Below are 10,666 nucleotides of genomic sequence, written 5' to 3'. Positions count from 1 at the left end.
TAAGGAGCACAATGTTATTGGTACCCATAAAAGCAGCCCATATAACATTACTATAAACACACTAACACTGCAACCACAGCGCAATATACTCAATATTGCGGGAGGACAAATATTCCAAACTCACAGAAATATCGACATCGTCATTAACAGAGCAATAGATTCTGTGCTACTGTGAGGGGAAGACGTTTACACCCGTTTCGCTGTGTAGCAACGTTTCTGATATAAAATCTCGCAAAAGTGGAAGGTTGTCTCCAGTAAGCCGCCGTCATAATAGCATCTAAAGAGACTGAGGAGGCGAATGCTAGTGAGGCCGAGATAGCCCTTAATTCGTGTGATTTCATTCGTGTGAGGTCAGCAGGTCGGATTTACCTGCCTGATCATAGGCTACCCTGACAGTGCCCTTAATCCACTTAGAGAAAGAGGCTGCTGCAATTTCTCTACCTTCCGTTGAGTAGGAAATAAACAACCTTCTCTGTGTAGTCCGTAGGGGTTTAACCCTGTGGATATACCACTTTAGGGCGCGTACAGGACAAAGTAAGCGATTCGAATCCTCTTTCTGCAAGGTATTGGAGAGAGAAGGGAGTGTAATCGGAGCTAAACACTCTTGTGGTTTCTGAGTCTTAGCCAAAGCCGTGAGGAAGGCTGTTTTGTAAGAAACAAGCCGTAACACTGCCGTCTCCATTGGCTCGAAAGGGGCTTTCTTCAAAGCTTCGAGGACTAAGAATACATCCCATTCGGGAGTCACCTGTCTTGACACCGCGGACGCAGACATTGACGTCATTAGATCTCTCAGGACTGGATCCCCCGAGAAGTCGGGACCCCCGCTTTGGCGTATTGTCGTACAAATCTCAGAGCAGTAAGACTTAATAGTGCGAAGTTTAAGGTGTGAGTTCACCAAGGATGATGTCAGACACAGGTAAGTCGGGGACGTCAGTGACGTCTGGGACGAATCCGGGAGGTCCCGGGCAGCGGGGAGGTGGCCCTGAGGGCCCCTACACCCGCCACCACGTCGGAGAAAGGTCCGTCGCCGACGACGAAGAGCTCCCGTTTGAGAGACGGCGTTCGGAAAGTCGCTTGGAACGAAGCTCCCGTTTCCGCGACGCCTTTCGAACGCACCTCTCCAACTGGGTCCACTGCTCCGGTGTCCAATCCTTTGTACGCAGCACAAGGCGACGACCGAGAGCAGTGGCGGCATGATAAACATAAGGGGTGCGGATCATCTGCCTTCAGATTAATCCCGCATCCCCGAGCTTCCACACCAAAACACTTCAAAGAAGTACGTGACACGATTCTTTGACCAATGGAGCAAACTGGGCTGCTAGGGTACTATACCAGGGGGTGTGCTCCGTAGCAGCCAAAATTAAAAAGAGGAAGTTGCATGGTTAGCGCTGATAAAGAGAGGGGTGTCTCCAAAACTGTTAAACGGAGTTCAAGCTATATACAATCGAGTACGTTCATGTGTTAAGTCTAATAAAATGTATTCGAATATGTTTGACTGTGATTTGCATGTACGAGAGGGACGTGCACTTAGCCCATGCCTTTTGAATCCACGTGTAAACCCTGTATCCAGTTTTATCCAGAGATGATTGAACTGTTCATATTATTGTTAGCCGACGATGTCATTTTGATATTTGACACAGTATTTGGTCTTCAGAAAAGAATTGACTTTCTTTAAAGATACCTTTGGAACGGAATTATATCTCCAACGATTATCAATTGCAAAATTCCACGTGGCCATGGCGCAATTTCTTTGCAGATCCCATGGACTGAAAAACAGAAACAGACAGATACGTAAATATTCCGGTAGATAAAAGGATATGCACTGTGTGTACTGAAGGCTAAAACGAAAATGAATACCACTTTTGATGGTTTGTGTCCAGTATGAAACACTGCGTGAGAAATCTATACTTACTAAATTTATATCCTGCGTTATGCATGATAAATATAACATGCTTTTGGCATCAACGGATGTTAATGTCGTTAGAAAGCTGGCCATGTATATTTATTATGCAAATTGCAACAGAATAACCAGTTGATTAATCATCTCTCTCTAACTCTCTTTCGATTATCAGTTGACATAAAATCTATGAAAATAAATGCCTGAAGGCACAGCATACATTAAACGTTGTTTCTAATACATAATGGGAAGGGAATAAGAACATCCTCCTCCATCTATGTAATGCCAAAAATTGTCATGCCACGGCTAACAGAAAATCTCAGCGCCGTGGGTATGCTGGAGACTGGAAGGGCCCAAAATGAAGTGGCCAGACCTTTGGGTGTCCATCGAAACACAATCCCATATCTATGGGGAATATTTTCAACATTATGGGAACATGAGAGCTTTGCCTCGGATCGGCCGTCTACGTGTGACGTCATGTCAGCAAGACAACCACATTCGGCTGACCCATCAGACTGCCAGTTTGCCTGCTCGGACCCTTCCTGGCTAAAGTCCAATCAGTACCAGGATTGTACGGAACCGACTGAGGGAGCACAACATCCGGCCTCAATGGCCTGCAATACGTCCAGTTTTGCTCGAACGTCACCGATAGGCACGTCTTGCCTGGTGCAGACAGCATCTACGGTACAAAAAACAAAATTAGGATGGTCTTTTGTTCACTGATGAGTCGTGATTTCATCTGGACAGCTCAGAAGGCAGGGCAAGGATGTACGGACGGTATGCAGACATCAACGTATGCTTGTTCAACGTCGACAGTTTGGTGGCGAGAGCATTACGGTATGGGGAGCCATCACGTGGTCATGGTCGGACACAACTTGTCATTGTCAATGGCAATCGGATAGGTCTGCGATACTGCTATATGGTTCTTGGGCCTCATATGCAGCCGTTGATTCAAGAACAGAGACGTAACTTCATGCTTCAGCAAGATAATACCTGTCCACGTGCCACTCGTGTTGTGGCAGATTTCCACAGACAGCAGAACATGCCAGTACTTCCCTGGCCAGCTGTTTCTCTGACCTGTCCCCTATCGAGCACATTTGGGGCGCTTTTCATGCAAAGTTCTATTTGTTCAAGAAAAACCTGAACAAGCGTTGGTACAGACATGGGAAAGCATTCCCCAAGCTTTCTCAATCGCTTAGTGTAGTCTATGCGTCGTTGTCAAGCCAGCATCAACGCCCATAGACGATGCACACGATACTGAATATTGTGAACTGACTTTTGACACCACATCTCACGATGCCTTATGTCAAATCATACAGATTTCGATATTATCCTGTCAACAGTTAAACAGTGATTAAGGAACACACAACAAATCATGTTATCATCTTTTCGTATTAGAAATTTTATTCCAGTAGTATAAAAATATGCATTATTTCTTATTTCTGTATCATTTGTTTTAGTCACGATATGAATGAAATACTGCCAATGTGACTAAAATGGTAACTCACTCACTCATGACAATCGATCAATCACTAGCACCTGATGGGATAGTAAAAGTATCCTGCAGGACAGCTGTGCAGGAAACAGGAGTCCCCACGATACCAAGTATGGTGACTTCACTTTGGTTGCTAGCAATCTCCAGCCGCTTTATATATTATGTTTGTCATTTAACATATCCACAAACTAATCTTAAAAATATGAGATAATGTTGTTGTCGTACTGTCTTTCGACAACTTTTTTAAAAATAAAATATACATATTTCCGATGTAACATCAAATTCTAACTGACTGACTTACTCACTCACTGATCCATTTCACCACACAGACCACAATGCCAGACACCTCATCACTCTACCTGATCAACATCATTGCAAGGAAACGTAAGTGTGTCATTCCGCTAACACAATGCACAACCCAAGGCCAAATTTTCAGCACTGTTACACGCCACTATAACAGGACGTACTTACTGCAATTTGCCCATACAGAAAAATAAAAAAAGATTACATACCGATTATCTCCCTTTGACAAATATACTCACAGAAATATTTTTGTAATTTTTCTTAAATTACAAGTTTGCAAATCTTTGTGGTGAGGATATGTACAGTGAGCAAAGTGACTAATATGACTATAAATACATGTACCTGAAAAATATCTACATGATACTAAATAATCTCGCTCCTGTGTGGAAATGAAAACATTTGTAGCAGGCTTGATTTTTGCATACACATAGGAGATGACAGTTATGTACAATGAGCAAAGTGGCTAAATGACTATAAATACATGAAAAATATCTACATAGAACTAAATAGTCCCATCTACATAGAACTAAATAGTCCCGCTGCTGTTTGAAAATCAAAGCTACCAAAAACACTTGCAGCAGGCTTGGAGTCTGCATACACATAAGACATGACATATATCAAACGAACACATGATGAGAGAATACGATGCTGGAGAATATAATTTACTGAAAACACATTTTCTAGCGATGGCCCAATGAACACGAAGGAACAGAACAGGGGGCGATCGGCCGATCACAGAACAGTGACGAGTAGGGTTTTTACAGCCACACGCCACAAGATAATCCAGAAAAGTAAAGTACATTTTAAGAAAGTATTTGGCAATGTGTTATCAATATACTTAAGAAAGATAATTATTGGTTAAGTTGTTACAGGCTATCAAAGGTATTTCTGGTAACTTTAACACAAATGTGTTTTGAAACATTGACTCTTCACTACACCATTATGAACACAGCATGGAGTGTGGATTTGAAAAACAACAAAAAGAAGAATTTGTGACACGTAAATTATTTCGAGGTGAATACATTGTTCCCAACTCAAGTTAAGACAACTGATACACACACTACACATATAACATTACAACTACGCGTGCAAGAAACCTATTGCCTACAACTCCGACTTGCATTGAGGCAATATGTTGACCTGGGCGCATGGATCGCCAGATCTATAGTATAGATACATATATCTTTTTCTTTAACTCTAAGAACAGTACATTCTAGATAGAGAGATTTGGTCCATATATAATGAACATAAATATGATCATTTCTATTGATGATATATATATAACAAGAATATAGTGAAATACAAACGTCAGAAAATGTATAAAATAAGTGATTCAATGGAAAGTAAAATAAGTTGGAAATATTTTGTCACAAATGCTCGTTAGTCAATGCTAACTGGAAATAGTTTGACATATGGTCCATGTATAAACGAACAGGTAAACCTGAGGTAGCCTACAGAGGTAGGTTACAGATGGATGAGGTCCTTGGACCCCCAAAATAGTTTTCATGACACAAGGTCATTTTTCACAAAGAGGATCGACCTGAGCTGTTCCATCAACTGTTACTTTTTTCACTGTTCCGTCGTGGAGGCGGACGTTGTGGTAGTGGTGGAGGACTTTGGGGCGAAGGTGGTCGATCGGCATTTTCTACACGACGTGGCACAGTGTGGGATTTCAGTTCAGTTTGATTTGATGGTTGCCGTGATTCTGGTCTGTTTCCAGAAGGTCCTTGAATACTTGTATGTACAGAGTACCCACAGTCATATATTTCTTCACAAACATGTGGTTGATCATCACTTGAAGATGCAACTTGCGTTTTCCGAAGCATATGTTTTGGCTTCGGAGGGAGGCGTGGCTTCTCATTCCTTTTCGGTTTCTCAACAATATACGTTGAGTCATTAAACATTTCATACTGTGTAGCTTCGCTGCAGACGGATATCGAGTCTTGAGGTAAAGATTCCAGGTTCAATTGGGAAACATAAGTTGACTTACCAACTTGTGGTATTTGGTCACATGCTGTGTCCTGTGTGCCGTTCAGGTGTGCTGCTGATCCCGTTAGGAACTTCTGTAAGTGCATGCCTTTTCCCTGTTTCTCATTGTCTGGTAATGGTTTGGGTTGAAGGATTGGCCTGGTAAAAGAAACTTGTGATGTGTTTTGCGTTTTTGCATTTTCCTGACGTAAAGCTGTTTCTCTGTTAACCAACACATTTGAGTCTTCCATTGTTGATGAAATATAGGACGATCTCGACCCATCATGTTGTAAGGAGGAATTCTCCACTTCGTCATAGTCACCAGACGCTATGGTCTCCGGAGCTTGGGATGTCTTGGGGCTTTGCCTTTTTAACTTTTCCTGATGGAGGGCTGTTGTGCTGCCGCCTGCTTGTGTTGCAGGAGAAAATGACGAAGGTAACCTATTAATCTCTGAACATTCCGCCACAGTATTATGGCCACTTGACACTTTGGTTTCTGTGTAATATGGATCAGGATCAGGATCGGCATAAAGATCATCTTCACTTGATTGCCCTTCAGTAACGACAGAATCATATTGATCCCGATCTTGACAGGGACTGACTTCATCACTGAAATAACATGCACAATGTTAAAGTAATGGCAAATGGGCAGAGCAATTCAGGTTATTCCATCTTCTCGAAAGGAGAATTTCAAACGGTTGAGGTAGACAAAATTGACACTGGTTTTATATCAAGATGATGGCTTGGATGAAGTTCATCAGGACCTGCTCATGTTTGATTCCAATCCCGACATTAAGAATGGAATAATTGTGTATGATAGCATATTCAGTATCTAAATCCACTTGCAAATATTAAGAATCGTTTAAAACGCATATGGTACACAAAATAGACGAAAAGTAGAATATACAAAAATGTGGTTATACGAATGTTGATTGCAAAGTTTTTATTTTGAACAAATACCTGATGGATTCCAAGAGTTTTTGTTGAACAATAGTCATCCGTGGTCGTTCATGTCGTTCGGGACTCCAACAGAGAAGCATGAGAGAGTAGATTGAATCCGGACACTTAGCCGGTTTGGGAAGAATCTGATTTCCAGATGTAGTGGTCAGGTACTCATATAACTGTGAAAAGAAGATCATCAGCAGGCTAATGTTTAACACCTATCTGGGGGGTGTTGGATACAGGACAACTGATCACAATAGCTGAGTAGATGGTTGAAGTAATGTTTTAATTCTGGGTAGTTAGTGTACGGCAGTGTAATGTTTGTGCAAAAGATGCCGTTGATGAAACCAACGATGACAAAAGGGGTCAGATCAACCAGACATCATTAGCAGAGCTTATGCCTGACACAGGAACTGAGGACGGTGCATCACGACAAATAGAAAATAAATGCTGTTCAGCAATGAAGTTACCTGATCTTTTGGAATACTCTCGAGTTTGTTTAGATCCTTTAGATTATGGTAGGAGCTAAAGTTGGAGAAGCCACTCCACAGGATCAGACCAAAACTGAAGACATCACTCGCCCATGAGTAGGTACCATCTCGTATTACCTCAGGAGATGATCTGGCAAAACCAAATGATGTATCAGTAGGGACGAAGCTATAGCAAACATTTTTTTAATGAGGGCGAATATGTTACGAGTAGGTTTTACGCTGTCTTATATTACAGTGACTGTAAACTGAATGTAAGAAGAGGGAGTGAGTTTAGTTTTACGCCGCTTTTAACAATATTTAAGCAATATCACGGCGGGTGACACAAGGAATGGGCTTCACACATTGTACCCAGGTAGGGGCTCGAACGTGAAGTCTTCAGTGTGAAGAGTGAACGCTTTAACCACTAAGCTCTCCCACCGCCCCTGAATGTAAGAAGAATGAGATGCAGTAAGGGCCACTTGGGTAAAATCAACGAACATGGTAACTACTCTGTATAGCAAATTGCTGCTACGAAGTGGATAGGCACTGAGACTCTTATAGTACTGATATCCTGAAATTTGAGAACCTGTTATCAATAAATCGCCATAAAATGACAAAGTTTATGAAGCCCAAGACCCTACCTTCTGTACACATGTTCATCCTGTGGGACAACAAAACTTTCATCAGCAATCACCCCATCCTCAATGTTACATGATCTTCGTATGTACCCAAGGTCAGAGAAGTATACCTGTGACATGAAGAGAGGGAAGTTTGTTAGGTGCAAATTCAGATGAGATAGTGAGGTTGTTTTTTTGTCAAATATCACATTTATCTCATTGAACGACTTGACAACTATTCTATAAGATTATGAGGATAGCAGCTTAGCAAGCGAAAGGAATTAGTATGTCTTTATTTCTCTCCGGTTGCTGAAGAGAATTAAGAGGTTTATCTGGTGGAGTCACTAAGCAATTGTTATCGGAGAATTGAGTTAATGTGTTGAGATGGGCAAAACAGTAAGGGGATTTGATTGCATTTGTAGTAGAGGATTATATTTGTTATACTTGTCAGCCTTAGGAAAAAGCTCGAAATGGGGCTAATCCTTGGAGAGCGGAGATTCGAACCCACGAACAAAGTTTTATGTCATGCGTTAGTGACAGGAGATCGGTTCGTCTAATTGCGGCGCCCTGTCAGTCAATTGACCACTCGTGTGGCCCTTCTTATTTCCAGATCAGCTTAGTAGTTTCATCACTAAATACAAGCATTGGCTGGTGTCAACCAGATGTCTTTGGGCTTGGTGGGAGAGCTGTCTAAGGCGCTAGTGAGCTTGAGGTGCCGGAATCGAGCCCACTTGTGACCGGGTGTAAAAAGCTTGGAGTCAACGTTGTGTGAAGACTCTTTAAGTGTTGTCACAACCCCTAGTGTACAACACACAACCCTGTGCACTTAAAAGAACCCACGTATCCGTTGGTAAATGACCAGATGGTGGCCACATGAATACGTGCATCTATCTATCTATGTACCTAGTACCTTGACTATGTGTTCCAGTCCACACAGCTGTCAATAGGTACCTCGTAAGGAGGGGAAAGCCGCAATAACTTGGTGCGCCTAGTGGCTGCAAGAGTTGTATGTTCCTCAGAGAGTTGAGATTGATAATACGAAGCATCGTTGAGATTGACAACCAATGATTGAGGGAAAACCCCAGCACGTTGAGCATGTATTAGTTGCGTGGATATATACAATTGCGTGCATTATGTAAATGCCATAATATATCTTTGAGGACATAGGATGGTAGCATGAACCTTATTACATGCCGCCCTCACCTTGTAATCGCCATCATCTTTAGTATCACATATCCATATGTTATCTGTACTCAGACAACCGTGGACCCAGTTTCGCTGATGAAGAAGAGACAACGTCCTTGCTACTGCACTCAAACAGCGAATGTACTTCACAGACCAGAGGCCGAAGCACCTAACGTCCACCACGTTGCTCAAGGAAACACAGTGTCCAGTTGGGAAATCGTACACCTGTGAATTGCAATGTACCTTTGCTACAAATGGGATTGTTATTATATATATGCATCTTTCTATTTCTAAGGAGAGGCGAAGTCATAATTGTTAATCATGTTGTCTACACAATAATATTATTGGTGGATTAACTGTTAAGACCGTAAATACGATTGTTGTATATAAAAGGATGCGTAGCTTATACTTGTTCCACAGATCCTCTGAGTGTATGTTTTGTTGAAAAGATCAAAGAATCTGAATTGGCTATGGAAACATTCTGCTGATATCATCATTATTAGGTGACATGTTTACCAGGTATTCTGTTTGATTGCTTTCTTCAACAGTCACACAGCCGTATATTCCTGGGATGTTTTCTGTATTCAACTGTGACTCCTCTGTTTGTGTCAGGCGTCGACGCAGTACATCCATCCTCTGGTTTGGTTTCAGCTAAGAATCGTATGAGGGAATAAATAGTGATATTGTAATCTGATGCTTGTGTGGAAGTGATTACATCAAAGTAAGTGATTTTTTTTTAAAAACAAATGTACCGGAACTGGCAGATTAATTTCCGATAATAAAACCATCTTGTAATGCCACGCGTTTGATGTACATGGTATGAACATTTCAATTTACTTCACATCATAGGGCTACTACAGTGACAACTAATATCGACACTAAATGGAATCAAATGGGTGTTACAGGTCGTTGTTGAATATTCGACAAGTATATTTCAGTTTTAGGTAGATACTATGTTTGGGTACGAGCTGAAGGATCCTGGATGTGAAATAATGGTACATTGCAACTCTGCACAGACGGCAATACAGAGGGAAAAGTGATTCTCCTTACCAGAGAACCCACATCTTCCTTTGGGTCCCAATTCTTCATACAACGGTTCTTCTACTGACGAGGAGGTTTGACTTTCTTTAAAGTTTTGGTAGTCATGAACTGCATCATCTGTTATAAAGACATATTACATTAAGGTATTTATGACAAGCATGTGCAGATTATGGTTCGTCAAGGAAACTACTGCAGATAATTATTGCTCTTAATCCCACAGATAGTACCAAGACGATGTAATTCAGGGGTAGCTTAATGGTTTGGCATTCGCTCTTCCCGTATTTGATTACCCACTTGGGTTTAACGTGTGATATTCTTCTCCAAAGGGCGATGCAGTCATTTTCATATTTTCATGCTTAGGAGGTATATGTAACTGCGGTAAACAATGCATGCTAATGTATACAGATACGTGGACTTGCTGGATCAGCCAAACCAAACCTGTCTCATTTACTGTTTCCGGATCAGAAAAGGAGATTCAAAACGGACTGGAACATATTTCGTATATCTTGTATACTGTTGCTCAAAAATAGTATATGAATGAGACTAAATGATTTGATATTATGAAATAACAGGGAAAAAGACAAATCAGTAGAGGTTTGATGATGATGATGATGTATAGACATATCATTATTGTGGCCTCAAAGTATGATAAGATGTCATCAGGAGGAACGTACCATAACCATCGTCTCTTTCTGAATCCTTGAAAAATAAAATGTTAAGTTCTTTGATATCCTGAAACATATTGTTT

The 10,666-nt window shown here is 41.3% G+C and overlaps 1 protein-coding gene across 1 annotated transcript; it reads right to left on the bottom strand.

Moving 5' to 3' along the window:
• Positions 1–5,123: 5,123 nt before the first annotated feature.
• LOC124276154 (tyrosine-protein kinase transmembrane receptor ROR2-like) lies at positions 5,124–10,624 on the bottom strand. Its single transcript, XM_046711822.1, has 8 exons — positions 10,593–10,624; positions 9,928–10,035; positions 9,394–9,528; positions 8,896–9,102; positions 7,717–7,823; positions 7,076–7,226; positions 6,624–6,784; positions 5,124–6,272 (listed from the first exon to the last, which is right to left on the bottom strand). The coding sequence occupies exons 2-8, from the start codon at positions 9,964–9,966 to the stop codon at positions 5,249–5,251; spliced, it is 1,824 nt and encodes a 607-aa protein (XP_046567778.1). The 5' UTR covers positions 9,967–10,035; positions 10,593–10,624; the 3' UTR covers positions 5,124–5,248.
• Positions 10,625–10,666: the final 42 nt, after the last annotated feature.

Source organism: Haliotis rubra, unplaced genomic scaffold, assembly GCF_003918875.1.
Source record: "Haliotis rubra isolate DU_JTF1 unplaced genomic scaffold, ASM391887v1 Scf2064, whole genome shotgun sequence".
NCBI lineage: Eukaryota > Metazoa > Mollusca > Gastropoda > Lepetellida > Haliotidae > Haliotis > Haliotis rubra.
The sequence above is the reverse complement of the archived record's forward strand: the minus strand, read 5'-3'. Positions and strand labels throughout refer to the sequence as shown.